This window comes from Schistocerca gregaria, chromosome 10 (assembly GCF_023897955.1).
Source record: "Schistocerca gregaria isolate iqSchGreg1 chromosome 10, iqSchGreg1.2, whole genome shotgun sequence".
NCBI lineage: Eukaryota > Metazoa > Arthropoda > Insecta > Orthoptera > Acrididae > Schistocerca > Schistocerca gregaria.
In genome coordinates this window covers 152,572,341-152,593,144 of record NC_064929.1, presented here as the reverse complement: position 1 = coordinate 152,593,144, position 20,804 = coordinate 152,572,341, and the positions used below count along the sequence as shown (strand labels likewise).

The window sequence follows — 20,804 nt, the reverse complement described above, 5'->3', positions numbered from 1 at the left end:
AAAGATTTAAATCCTCAGTTTTCCTTCCACATATGGGAAGCCTATAGCCAAAAAGCACAGCAAGCACAAAGTAAAAGTGATTTTTCATCCTTTCCCAAAGAAAGCACCACTCTAGGGTTCCATTATACATGATTTGATGCTTCAGGAGGCAAAAGTTTACAAGATCCCCTATGAATGTGGTCATTTGTATATCAGACAGATGCCTCTTACAGTCCATGAAAGATGTACAGGACACTGAAGGTATACAGGTTCATGCAGATCTCTCAGCCCAATAAAGCTGCTGTGGCAGAGAATTGCATTGACTCTGGTCACTTTGGTACATTAAAATGCTGAATTTTAGCTCCACTTTATCGTTTTGGGACTCAGTGGTCAAAGAAGTTTTGGGACTCAGTGGTCAAAGAAGCAATAGAAATTAACTCGTTAAAGAATTTAATTGAAAGAAAGTGTGGCTTCAGCTTGGATAATTTATAGAACCCGGCACTTTCTGCAACAAACTTACAAACACATCACAGTGCAGCTCACAGTGATACGTCAACATTTCAGTGTAGATCGACCGCACAGCCACAGATCTAATTGATGCACATTTTACTTTTTTGCCATCTATCAATGTCTCTGGCAGCTGTGTATCTGTGGACTGATATCCAGAGGTGTGGTCTGCAAGTTATGAAGGGTGGAGCAAGTGCTGAAGCGTCAGTCTTTTGGTTCACTCTGGAGATGGCTCAAACATTGGAAGAAAATCAAGAAGAAGAATTTACACATTAGTGACACTATTAGTTGATTATACCCTTTGATATTTTCTCACACACTATCCTCTCCCCTTTCCCTTTCCTTTCTCCTCTTGCCACCAAGTGCCTGAGCTGATGGCCCATGAACCACATCCCTCTTAGAGACCCAACTCGCTTTTATTTGTTCATGAGACCCAGAAAATATTAGATACAGGCTCCCAGGTAAATGCTATTTTCCTCGACTTCCGGAAGGTGTTCGATACAGTTCCGCACTGTCGCCTGATAAAGTAAGAGCCTACGAAATATCAGACCAGCTGTGTGGCTGGATTGAAGAGTTTTTAGCAAACAGAACACAGCATGCTGTTATCAATGGAGAGACGTCTACAGACAAAGTAACCTCTGGCGTGCCACAGGGGAGTGTTATGGGACCATTGCTTTTCACAATATATATAAATGACCTAGTAGATAGTGTCGGAAGTTCCATGCGGCTTTTTGTGGATGATGCTGTAGTATACAGAGAAGTTGCAGCATTAGAAAATTGCAGCGAAATGCAGGAAGATCTGCAGCGGATAGGCACTTGGTCCAGGGAGTGGCAACAGACCCTTAACATAGACAAATGTAATGTATTGTGAATACATAGAAAGAAGGATCCTTTATTGTTATATGATAGCGGAACAAACACTGGTAGCAGTTACTTCTGTAAAATAACTGGGAGTATGCGTGCGGAACGATTTGAAGTGGAATGATCATATAAAATTAATTGTTGGTAAGGCAGGTACCAGGTTGAGATTCATTGGGAGAGTTCTTAGAAAATGTAGTCCATCAACAAAGGAGGTGGCTTACAAAACACTCGTTTGACCTGTACTTGAGTATTGTTCATCAGTGTGGGATCCGTACCAGATCGGGTAGACGGAGGAGATAGAGAAAATCCAAAGAAGAGCAGCACGTTTCGTCACAGGGTTATTTGGTAACCGTGATAGCATTACGGAGATGTTTGGCAAACTCAAGTGGCAGACTCTGCAAGAGAGGCGCTCTGCATCGCGGTGTAGCTTGTTCGCCAGGTTTAGAGGAGGTGCATTTCAAGATGAAGCATCGAATATATTGCTTCCCCCTACTTATACCTCCCGAGGAGATCACGAATGTAAAATTAGAGAGTCAAGCGCGCACGGAGGCTTTCAGACAGTCGTTCTTCCCGCGAACCATACGCGACTGGGACAGAAAAGGGAGGTAATGACAGTGGCACGTAAAGTGCCCTCCGCCACACACCGTTGGGTGGCTTGCGGAGTATAAATGTAAATGTAGAAGAACCAGTAACAGGCAAGATGGCTGGTAACACTGAGTGCCAAATCCCTTAGCATAGTTCTCAAGTTGTACCTTTTATCTTCATTTATCAGGTTTTCCGACAACTGTGTTTGATAGATTATCCTGTCATGAATCCTCAGGAAGTGGAAAAATATGTTCCCAATTCAACAGCAAGAACCAGGAGTCAGCATTCTTTACATCATTTCCCAGTGGCACAATGTTTTCAATTTTCACTTTACATTCCAGGTTTTCATTTGACTTACTCTTGCATACACTAATCATTAATTTGCAGGTATTCATCATGGCACATACACATCATACAGCTTCATGTGACCGTCGTCCGATCCTGTCAGCAATAACTGGGAGTCTGGAGAGAAGCACAGGGAGCGTATAGGCATAGCATGACCTGTCAACATAAGAAATCACCAAATTTAATGTAATGAAAAGTTTCTAATGATCATACAGTGAGCAAAAAAGATTCTGCACATCAAGAAAACAAAAAGCACAATGTATTGACTGAATGACAGCTAGCCTAAAATTTTTCCTCTCAAAATCGAACAAATCAGTAGCTTCAAAATAAATGACTGATATAATTATTTTTTTTCCAGGCAGCTTATGTTACATGCACTTCCTCCCAGCACAGAGAATGTTTATTTTAATTTAGACTGAGGTGACTAAAGACCTCGGACAGTGATGTGCACATATACAGGTGGCAGTAGTATCCCATACACAAGGTACAAAAGGGCAGAGCAATGGCGAAGCTATCATTTGCACTCAGGTGATTCATGCAAAAAGGTCTCCAACGTGATTACAGCCATACAATGAGAATTAGAAGACTTAACGCAGAATGGTAGTTTGAGCTACACACACGGAACATTCAATTTTGGAAACTGTTAGGGACTTCAGTATTCCAAGATCCACAGTGTGCTGAAAATACCAAATTTCACATATTACTTCTCACCATGGACAACACAAATGTTGGATACAAAAAAAGATATCTTGTAGAAATCGTTTGGGAGACATGCAGTATGCTAATAGGGGAGCTACCTGCCAAGGAAAAAATCATTTTCATGACTGCAATGCATGTATCACACTCTGAAGACTTCTATTTCTAAGTTTATTTTATGTCGTAGCGGCCCCTTATGGTTAGAGGGCCCACAGAACCAACATGTAAGGTGGGTTTGCTAATCGCTTTCAGCAGCGCAGAAACATTGCCAGCAGACAGAAACAGCAACAGACTTTCCAAATAAACACAGAACTACTTCGCCAGACAACATGTGACAGTGTTCCACCAATCGGAACTCATATGACTGTTGTAGCACTCTGCCAACCTGGCTTTATAAGCACGTCTCGACCGTCAGTGTTTACCAACCACTAGGAATAGCTCTAGCCAGTACTTACGCAGGCCCTAGCCTCGTATTCACTCGCCGTAGTCTTGTAGTAGTATGTTGTATTTTGTAGATTAGCTTTGCTCAGAATTTTCTTCCATTGTCTCGTTTTCTTATCTGTTCTGCTACCACAGAGTTGTGTTTTTGTTTTGTTTTTTTAAAACTTAGTATATGCTAAGAAGGTATATTTTTCTTTAATTGTAATAATGCGTGTTCAAATTGACTGTTAGTTCTTTCGTGTTGACCGCAGGACACTACAGTTATTGGCGAAGAGGATAAAACTTTCATTTTCGAATGGAATGGCCTCCTTTGAGGAGCTTCTTCAGTTCTTGGTGGAAAGCCTGCAGCAGATTCAGGCAATGCTCATGCATTCAGAAATTCGTTCTGACTCGCCAGCATTGCAAGAAGTAGCCCATAGGGTCGATTCTATCACAGGTTAATCGAACACGATGCATGTGGCTCCACCCATGTTTCCGGCTTTCAATAGGGCTATTGAACCACGGTCAAATTATGTCGAATGGTTGGAACAACATTTACTGGGGCATGGGATCCATGACAAAAATCAAAGTCGGGTGCTTTTTGGTCAACAGTCCGTCCACAGGTATATCGTTTAATTCAACAATGGAACCCTGAGCAGTCCCCTCGAGATCTCTCATTTACTCACATAAAGGGCTGCCTGTTTGAATACTTTGGTGAACAAATACATGTCACCTCCAGCCATCATACTTTCTTTTCTTGTCGAAAGTCTCCAGGTCAGACTTATCGGGAGTGGATTACGACACTCCAGGGTCCTCCCACAATTGTAAATTCTGGTGCAACAATGTCGCCTGCAAGCAGTCTTATCCCTCCTCGTTGATTCGTGATATGGTGGTGTTTCATGCACCCAACAAGGGTCTTTGGGCTGATATTTTGAAGTTACAAGACCCGTCCCTCAACACCTGTCTGCATATCATTCGTGCGTTTGAACAGTCTCACCGGCAAAAGTTGCAGTGTCTGAAACCAGATGTTTTCGTGGCTCGTCAGTTGCCTAGCACTGAGCAGGAGGCTCGCCAACCTGTTGGTCCACTCTGTGACAGGAAGTCTTTCACCCAGCTTCCATCCTGTCCAGACTGTTTCTGGACTCACTAACACTCAGAGTGCCCCCACCGGCAAGCAAGATGCAGATGTCAGGATTCACAGAATCATCACGCCAACGCCAGGCTTGTCATGAATCATCACCTCTGGACCAGGAAGTCTCGCATTCTACTGACAGCCAAGTATTCTCTATCATTCCCCTGTCGGGTGCCCGTTTTCTCGTCACCTTCGAGGTGGCACATAGTCCAGTGGTCTTCCAAATTGACACTGCAACATCTGTCTCTATTGTGGATGGTTCCACATACCAATGTTTGGGCTCGCCAGCTTTATCCTCATACACACATGCATTGCACAGTTTCAATGATCACTCTTCATCCGTTGATGGTGTTTTTTTCCACACAAATTTCTTACAACAGTCATTCCTTTGCTGCTCAGATTTTGGTGGTCAGATCCTCTGGAGCTACTGATCTTCATGGTCTGGACACTTTGGTTGTCTGGGTTTATCAGTACAGGATGTGGTACAACTGGTGTCAATTCCCTCAATGGATACCCCCTTGCCCTGTTGCTCAGAAAATACGACACATTGTCCTCATCCCCCACACCAGGGGTGAAGGGTTTCACCACACATGTTCAGCTTCTTGTCTCTGCTGTTCCTCATTTTTTTAAGGCCCACCCAGCCACCTTTACTCTCCGAGACAGGCTCCAGGTGGAACTTCACAGTTTACAGGATGAAGGCATCTTTTCTCCCGTTACACACAGTTGCGACGCCAACTATGATAGTCGGGTAGCTAAACAGTGCTTTACGCATCTTTGACGATTTTAAGCTCACAGTTAATTTTCAGTCAGTCACTGATGCCTATCCTATTCCATTGCTAGATGACATATTCACACGTCTTGTGGGCTAAACCATTTTCGCCAAAACTGATTTGTGCGATGCTTATTTGCAGCTGCCATTTGACAGGGAATCGCAGCAGATCCTACTCATCAACACTCCATGTGGCCTTTTCTGGTACAACCACCTACCGTTTGCCATTGCTATCAGCCCCATAATTTTCCAACATTATATGGATCACCTCACATGGCACGTGCCCAGGGCGGCCAATTATCTGGATGATGTCATTGTCAGTGGCTCGTCCACCAGTGGACCTCGCGGACAAGTTGGACCGGCTGTTTCAGGTTTTTTTTTCCGAGGCTAACCTACATTGCCGGATAGAAAAGTGTGACTTTTTTGTGCGAGAGGTCAGCTATCTCGGATTCACGATTGATGCCCGTGGCCTACGCGCCTCTTAAGGAGTATGTTGAGGCGATTCAAAACCTGCCTCCCCACCAACGTGAAGCAACTGCAGTCCGTCTTCGGTCAAATTAACTGTTATCAGTGTTTTGTACCCCAAGCCACCGAGCTTCAGTGTCCCTGACCGGTTTATTGCGCAAGGGTGCGTGTTGCATATGGGACACAAGTGTGTGAGATGGCTTTCACACGTCTCTAGTCAGCTCTCTCCCACCCTCCTTGTCTGGCCGCTTACGATCCTTCCCTGCCCCTCATTGACACCACCGACGCCTCGGATTATGGCTTGGGTGCAGTCCTCTCACATGTGGCCAATGACATTGAGAGGCCAGTAGTTTTCACATCCAAAAAAATGACCAACGCTCAAACCAAAAGTCCACAGTTTACTTCGACCGAGTTTAAGCAATTCTGTACTGCCAATGAAATTGCCCTCATCCACACTGCACCATTTCACCCTGCATCAAACCTCCAGGCGGAATTATTTTGTGCAGACATTCAAGACCCAGCTCAATAAGCTGCTGAGCCATCACCTATGCTTTACTTGTTTACATACAGCGTTGACACCCCCCTCCCCCACCATGCCAGTAAAAGTCCAGCAGAGGTACTTCACAGTCGACCATTCCACTACCCCTATCTGTCCTGGTTCCCGAGCCTTCTCACCCTCCTGCCCGAACCCTGACGCACTCCTTTCACATCAGACAGGTCTGGGCACAGACCTTCTCTGATCCATAGGTGCATTGGACACCTGCTGTCATCACCTAGCTCTGCGGTCGAGTCATGGCGTCTCTTCAGTGGGCCGACTGTTCCGCCGCCTGCCGGCACCTCAACCAGCTCTGCCCCTGTCTGGTAGACCACAACGCCCCAGGTGAGCTGCCAGTACGTATTGCCGACTGCCCTGTGGCGGAACCTCCGTTTCCGCCTCCGCCTCAGCCGCCGTCCCTGCTGCCAGCTGCCTGTGCTGCCTCCTGTCTCTGCTGGCCACGAACCCATTGACGTCGATCAGGACGCCCTTACTCCTATGGACGTTCGTGGGGCTGTGCATTGTTTTCCTAGGGGGAGAAATGTCATAGTGGCCCCTTATTGTTAGAGAGCCCACAGAACCGACACGCAAGACGGATTGTTATACCCCCTTTCAGCAGTGCAGAGAGAAACAATGCCAGCCAACAGAAGCAATAACAGACTTTCCAAATAAACATGGAACTATTTTGCCAGACAACATGTAACAGTGTTCCACCGATCGGAACTGATATGACTCCTGTAGCACTCCACCAACCTGTAAGCATGCCTAGACCATCAGACCAGCAGTGTTTACAAACCGCTAGGAATAGCTCCAGCCAGTACTTACACTGGCCCAAGCCTCTTATTCACTCACTGTAGTCTTGTAGTAGTATGTTGTATTTTGGAGAGTAGTTTTGGTCAGTATTTTCTTCCATTGTCTTGTTTTATTATCTGTTTTGCTACCACAGTTTTTTTTCTGCATTTAATACTTGGTGTATGCCAAGAAGGCATTTTTTTCTTTAATTGTAATGAAGTGTGTTCAAATTGACTGTTAGTGCTTTCCTGCCGACAACAGGACAGTGCATTTTAGATACGTGGATGCTATCTACAATACACTGAAACTATATCAGTAAGTAAGGTTTTTATCTCAATAGTTTTGCTTTGTTTTTATTTTTAGTGTTGGTCGAGACTCTGTTATACCTGAATGAGACTCCTTATCACTCACTTTAAGAACCTTATGCCACTTTACAAAGTACTTATTTAACTGAAGACTGAGCCCATTATTTTGTCACGACACTTAACTATTCGTATATATAAATGCGTGATTGAAGACGTGTACAGTACAACGAGCGAGGACAGAATAACACTAGATCCATCTAGCAGCAGTTGCTGAAGCTCAAGGGTGGTGGAGGGGAAATGATATTGTGTAAAGAAGGTAAACATCTTAATGTTTGTGTGACAGCGTCATGCAAGTCTAAGTAATTCATGCCTGTGAACTGACATCCGAAATTATCTTTATAATTAGACAGAATATTTCATTTAGAAAACAAATTTCTGGTTGTGATAGCTAGGATGACAAAAACATCTGCTAGTGGTTAAGAAGTAATGCCTATGAACTGGGATGGATATAATAAAACGATTTCAGCACAGGAAGAGTGTGAAGATGAGACACTAAAATATATTTTATCTGTTACTAAAGTATGCAGGAGCATAGTTATTTCACTATTCTGATGCTCTGACTCTGTGGGGCAAAAGGTAGTAGTTCAGTTATTAGCCAAAAGAGAGCTGAAAGTAAGCACTCACACAGAGTGTTTCTAATGTAGCTTATTTTGTAAATACGTTAGATAATAGTTTCCAGTATAAAGCATGTATAGTTTGGATCATCCACATTTTTCAGTTACACGTCTAGCCTGAAGTCCATGTTAACCCATATAATCAGGAGCACACTGTGCAAACCCCCCCCCCCCCCCCCCCCCCCCCCACAAACAGAGTAAGAAAGCAATTTTGTCTGTTCTCTGATAGAAAACAAAAAATTTAATCCGAAATCCAGTTTAAATATAAATACTTATACTTCTTAAGAGTTTCAAAAATATTACCTTCAAGCGTATGTACAAGTTTTCCTGAGCTAACGTCAAACACGTTAATGATACCATCAATAGCACCACTTGCTATGTATTTGCCATCAGGACTCTGAAAATACAAAACACATCTATTAAATTTCGTGATAGTAATTTTATCAATAATCAACACATTGTAAATCAGCAAGTTAATACGTGCTATAATGGATTATTTGTCCGAGTTACAGTTGCAATTTAATATATGTGTTAAACAGCTTTGGCGATCTTTATAGTTTCGTTACAGTGTAAATCATCTACTTGATCAGTGTGTATGGCATGATAAATATTAAAATACTATACTGCCCGTACTGTATACGACAATTAAGTTTCAACATTAATGTTGATAAACAGTCTTCTTCGCAATAACTTAACCGAAATTCATTGTACTTTCAATTGATGCAGTAATCTTTATACCCTTTGTCACCCTATCTCTAGAGTGGAAGCATGAAGTTGAACGGAGTGGCGAGGGCTCCTCGCCATGTAAACTAACACCGGAATTGTTCTCCAAGGAACATACTGGTCAAATGCCGTATAATGGCTTATTTTTCAGGCCTGAAATGGTTTCCTCAAAATTATGTACCCATGTTGCAATTGCATGAACAGCTGGGATATGTCCTTAATGCTCTATCTGATAAAGTTCCTTTACACAGCGCCCTAAAACCGCGCGCGCTCGCGCCCACACACACACACACACACACACACACACACACACACACACACACACACAACCAACCTATCACCCTGGTTGTAAAATGCTCTCACAGCAATAGCATGTACTGCACCATCCCATACCACACAATTACTAAAAGGCAACACATTCAGAATGCCTACACATTTGTTTCTATCAACTGGCGACTATATAGTGTTGACAACACTTAACATAGAAAATTACCTATTTCCATGGAGCACTCTGCATAATGTCCTAGACTATGTTTTACAAAAAATGAACACAACATGCTCATGCTCCAAATCTCAATAGTTTCATAGAGGTTGCATTCCACCAGGCAGAACTAAGCCCCTTATTTCACAGCCATTACAATTAATTATGTTACCTTCTGCAGAGAGAACATGAGGAAGTGGACATGTAAATGACTTTAATCCTCCTACAGTTCGATCAACAAGTTGTAAAGCAGGGAGTGAGCAACCAAACAAAGCCCTGAGCCCCGATTTCACTTAATAAACACAGTATTGAGTCCCCACTATGGGTGTCGGGGAGCGGTTGTATTATTAATGGAGCACAAAGAGCATGTTTCAGTGTCCTACGTTTTCTTTAACTCATGGTGATTTCCTGCTTAATCACTGTAAAATCTTGTCTCATTGAACTCAACCTCTGACATACCATATTATGCAAAGAAGTTTCGTGCAGGGCAAGTTGTCACAATTAGCAGGTTGTTTAAAGATCTGTTACCAGTGAGACAGGTCTTTCCCATCTCTCTATTTCGTCCAATGTGAACAGAACTATTCCAGACTACACTGAAAAATGTATAGAATAACAGCAACCAGTCACATGTACTGCACCATAAACCACAAATGATTCTGCACATTTTAAAATGGTTTAGATTCAGTGTGGATTCCTCATAGAGATAGTGCACAGTTTTTACTGTAGCATGCAGTAGATTAGCTTTTAGCGTAAGCTGCTCATTTACAACACAATCCGAAGCCCTTTAGATTGGGGTGCAGTGTCCGTTTGTAAATAATAACAAGTTGATGAAGCTTTTAAATTAGTTTATCAACTGTGTGCTGCATACAATTGCATGAAAAATCCATCCTTAAATGGACACCACCTGATGACAAGTAGGACATGCTCCGAACTGATTACATAATTTCTGTGGCCAAGAGCTGAGGTAACTGCTCAGTGGCAGAACACATTGCTCAAGACAACACGTTCAATTTCAATGGCTGCTCCACAGCTCGAGTCACCTGAATGATTTCCCTCAACATCAACTTCTGTGAATTGTACAGTGGTTATTTACATTCGGCCAGGACCTTCCATTACCATACTTTGATTGGCTGCTACCAGAAATGAAATCATGTGACAATTAACCAATATCTGCATACATAGGAGATCAGGAAAGCACCTATTAGGAAATGTTAAACTTAAAACTGACAATTGATACAGCAATTCAAATCCTACAGACATGGGGTGTCCCAGGAGGAATGGCCAGTATTCAAGGATATGACAGGAATGACCACTGGAAACAAAAAAGTCTCGTACACAAGGGCTACAAAAGGCATACCTTAATGGCTATGAGCATTACATATTCAATACTGTGAAACAAATCTCATTTACTGCAGGCTTTTCGCATTACTTATGTTGAGAGGTGACAGTATGGCCCAAAATGAGAGAAAAAGGGCCAGTAAATGTGCGAGCTATGAGCACTTGCTCATCTTTGTAACTGTCATAAACATCTCTTCTACTGAAACAGAGCACATAGTTCTTGAAGTATGCATTTTAGAGCCCATGTTTATTGGAATTTTTTCTTCTCGTTTTGGTGCGTACTTCCTCCTTCCATGTTATCGAAAGTGAAGAGCTTGTGGCAGAAGAGCTCTGTTTCACAATACCGAAGATGAGGAAGTGCTCATCTCTCTTAAGATGTGCATTTTGGAGCCCATGTTTACCAGACTTTTTTGCTTTGAATGATCTTTCCTGTCTTACCTTATTTAGTCAAATCTAAGTCACACTTGAACCTAAGCCGCACCTGAAATTTGAGACTCGAAATTCAAGGAGAGAGAAAAGTTTTAGGCCGCACCTCCAAATCAAAACAAAGTTGGTCCATTGTAATATGAGACACAATTTAGGTCGAATGAATGATGATAAAGCTACAGTAGTTTGGTTTGAGTCATAAGCTTAGCAGTTAAGCTTTGCAAGGTAGCCATTGCTATGCATCAGGCGCTCTGTCCGTATTTACACTGGTACCCTTCCTTTTTCACGTGCTTCATCTGGTTTGAATCGATTGCTTATTTTTCTTTGATCTGATAAGTGCCGTTCTCTTTGTTATAGGTGTTTACGTCACTCTGAGCTGAAAATTCATTACTGTATAGTATCATGCATTGTTTATCGCCTACTGATAATGAGTGTTTAGGCCTGTCGCCACTCGCGGCACGGCTTGGTTTTGTGCGCGCTACCGCCGCTTACAACGGGAGAGAGGAAGGGGGGGGGGGGGGGGGGGGGGGAGGAGGAGAGACCATCTCATTGGCAAAACAAAGGCAAGAGACTACTATTTGTTGTTACACTGCTGCTTTCTTTGATAATGATAAACAAGAACCAAATAATAAGACTACGTATGGTAGAAGATGTTCTGAACGAGAGTTTAGCGAAAATTTTTCTCCGTTTGAAAATCTTTGCAGACACCTCTTTAGTACATTACATTCTGCACAGAAATTAGAGTCATCTTGGATTTATAAGTCTAGTCGATTGCCGTGCTTCATTTCTGACTGTATCACTATGAGGCATAAGAATAATACGAATATAAACGTGACATGATATGTATATTCTTCCACGTTTGCTGTTGTCTCACTCTAGTTTCGTAGTTTATTAGGCAGACAGGATTTAAATGAGATAGCAGCAAACACAAAAGAATACATGTTTATATTATTCTTATGGTGAAGAATACTGCATGTGATTCGCAATTGATGAAAGTTCCTATTAGCAACCACTTCTTCTTCTCATAGGTAGGAAAAAATTCAGAACCTAGAATTGGCCATATGGACAAACCAAGACCATCTACAAGATGTATTGTAGGTGGTCTTGTGACAAACATCCCAAACAGTCTTGCCAGTCGGATTTTCATAGCACATTGAAATGCTGCTACATTAGAAGATAAACAATACAAAATTTGTATTTACTTCGTTGGGTAATGTATGAAAATGCAGTGGTCAAAACTCGGAGTGAAGAAAAAAAAAAAAGCTCGTACTGACTCAGAGGTTTTGGCGCCAATATTTATCTTTGTACCTGCAAAGCATGCCTGTGTAGTTCTACATACATTCGACGGCAGAAGTTAGTTGTGGCGGCACCTACCAACATTTTTCAGAACTTCTGCTTACTTTGCACTCTATTCTAAGCTGCAGGCGGTTTTTTGGATTACAAAAACCGGAAAAAAGTGCGGCTTAGATTCGAGTAAATATGGTATTCCTGAATATTGACCATTCTTCCTGGGACACACAACAGATATGTTATGTGGTCACAGCCATTAGACTATTAAATCCTACAGATACTTACATATGCTATACTCAACGTAAATTTTCCTCTGGAATCCAGAACTTGTTCCTGCTTCCCAGATTCAACACCGTACATATTAATTTTGCCTGAATGACTCCCAGAAATAATGAATTTGTCATCAGGTGAGAAGGCCACAGTCCATATGTCTACAGGGCCAACTTCAATGTTCCCTATCTTCTCACCAGTGTTAAGGTCCCACAGCCTTAAGCTGGAGTCAAGAGAACTAGATGCACAGGCTGTAAGAAGAGAAGTCCGTATCACAACAGAAACTAGACATTATATCTTGTTTTGTAATTATTCAAAAAAGAAAGTTTATTCATACTTATTGGTCAAATACAGTTTTTAGGCTTTTTTTATTTGCAGCATGCTCCATTATAATACTTGTAATACTAAATCTATGTATATTTGTGCGTGTGTGGTGTTGTGGTGGTGGTGGTGGTGGTGGTGAGGACACTGGCACAAAGTCTGGTGGTCAGGAGCTTCACGCCACCATATCTCCTCCCCTTGCTGGCCAAATAGTGGTAGTGAAAATTTTTTTCACCACCAAGATTCAAACAGACTTACCCCTGGGTCAAGAGTTTTAGGTGTTTTTATCAAAAATTCAAACTTAAAACTGCCAACATCACAAACGAAACTAATCAACACAAAGTCTCCTGTAGCTACATCATAAGCAATGTGAGGATTTAATAGAGGCACTGGCAGTTTGAAAGTGAGGAAGGCCACAAGATGTGCTTCAATGGTTCAGCTGATAAAAGACAGGCTTATCAAAAGCAAAGACCGAGTTTCGAGTCCTGAATCACAACACATTTTTTAAACTGTCAAGAATGTTTGCAGAGAGTATTTTTTCAACAAATTACTGTGGAATACAAGAGCTATTACAGAATGTGGCAAATCAAGGATCATAACCCACAGGGTGTTCGGAAATTCCCATTATGAACTTCTAGGAGGGGAGCGAGTACATAACATTTCGAATACGTACCCTTGTCCAGAATGGTACTGTTTCAATGCTACAGCCATTTGCAAACATGTTCAATACGTAGATATGCAACACGGTAGGCAGATTGGGGGTGTGGTCAGTCATTTCTACTGATGTCATTTGACATTATCCTACCTCTCTCATCTGGTTTGAGCCTCGTTCATATGTCTATGAGTTTTAGAGCAACATGGTTGAGTGCACGTTCACAGAATACATTATCCTTATGAATCACGAAGTTCACGGTAATGGAAGGGCTGCTTGTTGCCTTTATCAGAATCATTCTTCACTTGTCTGACTCCATCACATACCCCTTCTTCTACAATTACGCAACGGTTTTGAGAAATTATAAAACAAGTGATGTACTGGACCATACCTAATCAATTACTTGTAAAAGTGGTCACATTAAAACATATTTCCTAACTGCTGTAGCATGTAATCAGTTCATTACCGGACATGGGTTTCAATTCAAAATCTTGTCCCCTCGACAATTTCTAGAAGTTTGTAATGGGGCTTTCCAAACGCTCTGTAATTGCACGTACAGTAAAAACCACTTTACATGAATAACTTTCTTGCCTCAATCAATTACTCAACACAAGTGACTACTGCAGTAGTTCTGGCTCATTATTCTGGCATCAAAATTGTGTGTGAAGCGAGAGCTGTCTGCCATGCTGTTTGGTACCTGAATGGTGAAAGTGAGGCGATGGGGGGGGGGGGGGGGGCACCTTCTTATAGGAAATTGTAAATATAGTAATATAATTACAAAGCTGGCAATGAAAACAATTTTTAATGATCAAAACATAATTCACATTGGGTGTCCTTCACAAAGATTGTATGGTACATTCTCTGTGCTGATGAGGAATAAAAGAATAAGAAAGTTGAAGCTGGGGGAAAGCGCCGGGAGACAGGCACAATAAATAAAACACACAAAATTTCTAGCTTTCGCAACCTATGGTTGCTTCTTCAGGAAAGAGGGAACGAGACGGAAAGACGAAACGATGTGGGTTTTAAGGGAGAGGGTAAGGAGTCATTCCAATCCCGGGAGCGAAAAGACTTACCTTAGGGGGGGAAAAAAAGGACAGATATACTCGCCCCCCCCCCCCCTCCACACACACGAGAGAGAGAGAGAGAGAGAGAGAGAGAGAGAGAGAGAGAGAGAGAGAGAGAGATCAAACACAACAAGACGACATCTACAAACAATCAGCTCATAAATTGCGCGCCGTAATGACGTCACACACAACAGCCTTACGCCATGGGTCAAAGCAGACGGATGAAATCGGACACTTCCGTTGATCCGTGACCTACAGCTTAATGTAAGATTCCAAATCACGATTTAACTGTAACAGAATATACACAGCCAGTGCCAAAGACTTAGTGCGGGGAACTGGGCACTGAACATTTCTGGCCAACACCACTGCCACTACAGCAGCTGAAGCCACCACTTCTGTGTGAAAAGGAACTGGGACACTGACCAGACTCCAGGAAGTTTCTCCAGTTCTTCCCCTTACCAGGGGACAACAGATGGATGCCAGTCACCGAAGCTATTCCAGATTCTTCCACAGCAATGCAATTATGAAGTCCTTTCCACACAGTCAGCACTGAGCATCTGCATTTCAGACACCCCCCAGCTAGATGTTATCATCAAGCAATGCAGCTGCATCCAGTCTGTGTAAGCCACTGAAGTGAGTCCTCATTGAAGTCTTGTTGCTGCTACATTGCTGTGGCCAGGCCACAAGCAGAGAACCATTCCCAACTGCCCAGAGCTCTGAGGCCAATGCTCTACTGCTCGCCACCGTATCTGCTGCTGGAGACCACCGCCTGCTGCTCTCCTTTCTTTGATCCGGAGGGACTAGCAGCACTGTAACCTACCACAAGTGAGAAGACATCACTGCTCTGTCTGGTGTCTGTAGTTGGGCTGTAATTAATGCTCTGTGCCGTTATTGACTGAGCTTGATTTGCCCACAATGCCATCTCTTCGCATTGCGTCCTAGCAGAACCTGTGCCCTCCACAATATACCGCCTTGCCCACCATTATAAGTGTGAATATTAAAAGCCGATACCAAACCCCACTAGAGATGAAGAAGTACTCAGATGACTGCCCGAGATGCAGGAATTAATAAAGAACTGTTTATGTTCACTGTTTCTTTCCCTACAGCTGCCCAAATCACTTTGTTCTTCCAAAATATCTACAAACCCTCCATCCCCAGTGGGAGAGCCATTGCTGTTCTTAACACAAGAACAGCAGCTCTTCCACCCCTCCACAGCAGTCACTGCTACCCCAAACTGCAACATTTCAATGCCTCACAGGGTACATCTTCTTGCACCACTCCACAGCATTGTGTTTTCAAGAGCCCCACACCTATGGATACGTAGCCTGGTAGTCTGCCACCTCGTCATAAAGGCTTGCCTTGCTTTCTTTCAAAGTACCAAGTAACATTCAACATTCAACATAATTTTCTCCTTTAATACAGATTACTTCACTGTTGAAATATTTTTAATGAAAATTTTTTCACATATTTACATTCTTATTTATGCAGAGTGTAGACTTTTTCCTTCGTAAAAATTCCATAACATTTTTGCTTTAGGATATTTGGTGTAACTTGCGGAAGATCACTCATAGCAAAATTATAGATCTCTCACGAACCTGTTGACAGTGCCAGAAAAGCCACAGGAAAAAATACCAGGTAAAAAAAGGAGGTTCAAATGGCTCTAAGCACTATGGGAGTTAACATTGGAGTCATCAGTCCCCTAGAACTTAGAACTACTTATACCTAACTAACATCACACACATCTGTGCCGAAGGCAGGATTTGAATCTGCAACCGTAGCAGTCGCGCAGTTCTGGACTGGAGCACCAAGAACCACTCGGCCACCGCAGCCGGACCGTTCAGAAGGAAGAAGTTCTTAATCCATTACTATAATACAAGTGAGCAAGGCAAAGGCTGGGTTTATAATTTTACACTTGGCAGTATCAGTCAGTCAATCAATCAATTGGTTGGAAGATAACTGATTATGAGCAGGCAAAGCCAACAAATGTGTCATTACAATCTAGTTTTTAATACACTGCACATACTACAGTTACATTTAAATTTCAGTTAGTTGCTCATGATCATGTCGTACTGATGGCACTCAATAGTGGAATTGTTAGCAACTTTACTATAATTTAGGGCCAGCCTGCAGAGGGAAGATGAGGGTCCTTGTGGTACCACTTATGTCTTCTTCCCCATTGTCATTTGCTAATGTCATGTTGGAAAATGACTGTCGCTAACCTACTACATGATCTCGGTTTCCTTGCTCTGGTCATTCTGTGATATGAATGTGGTGAACAGCAATAAGTTACCAGACTGTTTTTTTTACAACATAAGCTTTCAGAATTTTAACAGTAAACCTCTCTGCAATGCACAAAGCCTTCCTTCTAGATTTCACATGTGACACAGGAGATATTAGTGTTCATTTTGATAACCTACTTGTTCCATCCGAACTGATGTCAACACACACGACACCAAGGGAATGACCTTCCAGTTTGTGTTTCAACTTCAATTGGTCATCTCTAAACTGCCAAACCTTTACAAGGTCATCAACACCACCGGTTACAATGTAATCAGTTGGTTCTTCAGTAGTCATGGAATCCCTAAAAAGAAACAAAAATATGCAAACTGACTTAAGTAAAATGTACGTTTCTACAACATTGCATAAATATGAGAATATTCAAACAAAAGTAGAACACACACCTCGAGTTGTCACCTCCAGCATTTTCCGAGTTTTCGTCATCTTTTTTCTTTTTAAGTCTTCCCCAGGCACAGCTCCAGACACTGTCGTCATGTGCATTGTCCAACCTTACTTGAAGAGAGTGCTGGGAAAAGAAATGAGCACTTGAATTTTCAAAACAACTAAATGCTTATTTCGTTGGCAGAAAGCACTAATATAGTTCAGAAATTAACGAGTTCTAGATCAAATGGCTAAGGCATTTTAAAATATAAACAGTTCTCCTAGGTTGCTAGCAATAAGTACATAATTTCTTACTTTGTGACCTGTCAACAAGAATTTAAAAAATTAGCTCAATTCGTCCTTACTTTCAGTGCTGAAATAGCTTTATTTACTAGGGCAGATAATATGGTAATTGCCACAACCCACAGCTATTTCTGCTAATAAAACTTAGCGCGCTACCGCAACTACCACTACTGTTGCACCACAACCAGTTTCGCTCCTGTTTTCTACAACATAACACGCTCAGTTTTAATTATATAGTAAAATAAATTTTAACGTTTCCTCATAGCCTTTCACAGCTGCAATTTGGTATAGTCATCAATGTAATGAAGAGAGTCCATCTTAAGAGTATCACATCGCAAACATGGTAGAAGTGGAGATAAATTGTAAATATTACGAAAGCGCATCAAAAATATTGTTGAGCGTGGTTCGTGAAACACGTTTCACGGGATTTAGGGAGAAAAAAGGTCTTCGTATCTCTCCCGAAACCGGCAACAGCCGGCATTTCGGGAAAGTGCACTACAGAGAGGTATACACGAATTTTCAACACTTACTACAACCTTCTACTCATTATACACATATGCTGCACATTGGCTGAGAAAATGAATGCGATTAACAAAATGAATGTGCGATCACGATATGCGTGAAAGACATACTACATAACCCAAATGGAACTACAAAATAAGAGAAAGTGTTTTCAATAAGGTCTTGTCTTATCATTATAAGTACTTACCATATTTTTTGTAGCTGTCAAATACCATAAAAAATCACTATATTACATCGACTTCTCACTTCTCTTCCGAATCCCACGCCCGCATAGCAAAGATTTATACATGTGTGTGGTACAGATCTCACAAATGCCAACATAACAAACAGGAAAAGAAAAAGTGAATGAAATCTTGAAACATTAAGTGGCAGTAAACTATGAGTTTACGATTGTGCAACTAATATGAAACAATGCAGTGCTTTATTTACCAGAAAGTACACATTTACAAAAAAATTATTGACATTTGTACTACTCCCCTTGGTTTGGCGGTCCTACCACGGGATGGCGCTGACATTCAAATGTTTCCTCAGTCCAACATGGCCGGCGTCATGTTAAGGATGTTAGAAGTTTATTCCTGGAATATTTGAAGCTAAAATATGTAATATATGTACAGTGTTGTGACAAATATGCGACATGAACAATTAAATATGACTATTTTGTATTTGTTATGAATATGGAATGTACCGGTATCCTGAATTCTTAGGAAACCGGACAGTATTCAGGTAAGTGCAGACGACGATAATCCTTTCTGCTAGTGACAGTTCTTGATGTTCATATATCGAAACAGTGTAGTTACGCATGATATTTGTTTATTATCGCTGCTTTTCATACAGCTTTGTAGTGTATAGACTGTGGAGTCTTGCAATGTACTTCTGTAATCGACGAAAAGTAAAAGCTGCGATAATCGCTAACCTAAATCGAACTTTGGCCTAATAAGCCCCACGCCAAATGTTGTACGACTTCAGTGGGAAGACATACGGACTAAATCATCTGAAAACAACTGCGGCAATGTAGCACTCCCAGACTATACTTACAGTTCGTAGCTATTCTACAAAAATTTGTTGATTTTTACAGTGGTTAATTTAGGGTTTGATTAATAATCATCTCGTAAAAAGTTGTGGGCGCTCTAGGTACGTCACCTCATGAAAGCCAGAACGCAAATAAACTCAGAATTGTTTTATAACTAATGTAGTAGCATGAAACTCTGTACGGCACTAATTCACGTATATACTTCCGCTGTTTGCTTAGTATATGATGCCGTGGGTTCGATTAATAGCAGCAAGGAATTTGAATGACAAGGTGGCCTTTCGTTCGTAAAAAGTATATACCGGTATTGGAATATAAGAGTTAAATTTGACTAAATGTTGCTTTTTGCATAGAATAGTGGAACATGGCTCAGAAACGTGGTATACCTGTACTCCTCAGCAAGTGATGGAAACGAGTGGAATTATCTGTTGGTAGCGTTCGTATGGTTTCTGCTGCCGGTGGGTAGTCATACGGTATTTGTGCTGCTGCTTTCTACTGCTTCAGGTTTCGTCGCATGTGACTTTCTTACTACTTTTACTTATTAACTGAAACTGAATATATTTAGTTCTGCTTGATAGCACGTCCTTTTCCAAAACACACAAGAAAAGAAGCTAAAACATTACAGTGTACACACCGATAAATCGTTCATGTCTAACTGACGTCGATGCTTAAGTTGCCGTACTTCAGTTTTGTCTGAGAAATAGTTACTTATACGTCCTTACACCATAATAAAGAGTTACACAAATCTACATGAATCCAATGCTGTATGTTGTTTACGATGACGCTCGAACAAGTTCGTAATTACCGCGTGTGTTCCACGTCGGTTGCGCACTTGGAGCTTTCGGTTCAATCCCCTCCTACGTATCCAGAATTCAGATAGCGTGTGATTATTGAACATTTTTCAAGTTCAGAAAATAACCAGTGCATAGGCGTGTGTTTATATGTCCAAGGAGTTTTTTTTATTTTATCGTTTTATTTTTGCGTGAGACGTTGCTACCAGCGTCATGGTTGCGGGCAAGCTATCGAACTTTCTTAAGTTGTTTACTACAAGATGATGAACAGCTTGTTCTTCTATTTGAGACGATAAAAGTATTCCTGCGTTCTTCTTCACTTGCTGACTGGGCAAGACGAATCATCTATTTGTTTACATATGAAAACCTCAATTGATTTCTAGCGTTAATCTGACACCATACCAACGCTGCTATCACTGCATCACAATTTAAGAACAACCTGTGCGGCAAAAATGGTAACTTCTTTCTGCCAAGGTAGCGTACTCCTCAGGATGAATGGCATTTTTTCGAAGCAGTGGACGACGAAGACGCGGAATGCATTTGAAATATCGTATGTAACTGCAGTTTCGTAGGTATCCGAAGACGCGCTGAAATGTAATGCCTCCCAATTTCTTAAGCGGTAGCTCTGAAATCTTTTTGAACAAAATAAACATTATTAACATTCTACGTATTTGCTTCTCATCGGTCACCCATGGGACGATCACATTTCTTCCAACAAGAAACCAGTTCCTTGAACCGTCACTGTAGAATGATTGATTTTGTTGTTGGAGCCACAAACATAATTTTATTTGTACTGATTCATCGCCATCAAAGTTGTGTTCGTCAAGTTTTGCAAACGGATGGAGTCAAATCGGGAGTGTATGGAGGATTATC

At 41.7% G+C, this 20,804-nt stretch overlaps 2 protein-coding genes across 2 annotated transcripts in view; one reads left to right on the top strand and one right to left on the bottom strand.

Moving 5' to 3' along the window:
- The window catches only part of LOC126293422 (WD repeat-containing protein 61), a 41,137-nt gene extending 22,747 nt beyond the window's left edge, over positions 1-18,390 (bottom strand). The window contains exons 1-6 of the mRNA XM_049986645.1: positions 18,301-18,390; positions 17,312-17,433; positions 17,048-17,211; positions 12,609-12,844; positions 8,369-8,462; positions 2,340-2,433 (exon numbers count right to left, since the gene is read on the bottom strand). Coding sequence (XP_049842602.1) covers positions 2,340-2,433; positions 8,369-8,462; positions 12,609-12,844; positions 17,048-17,211; positions 17,312-17,433; positions 18,301-18,303 — 713 coding nt within the window. The 5' untranslated portion in view covers positions 18,304-18,390. The remainder of the gene's footprint in view (positions 1-2,339; positions 2,434-8,368; positions 8,463-12,608; positions 12,845-17,047; positions 17,212-17,311; positions 17,434-18,300) is intronic.
- Positions 18,391-18,759: 369 nt separating this feature from the next.
- The window catches only part of LOC126293423 (unconventional myosin-Ia), a 693,376-nt gene continuing 691,331 nt past the window's right edge, over positions 18,760-20,804 (top strand). The window contains exon 1 of the mRNA XM_049986646.1: positions 18,760-18,836. The gene's annotated coding sequence lies outside the window, so the exon portion shown is untranslated. The remainder of the gene's footprint in view (positions 18,837-20,804) is intronic.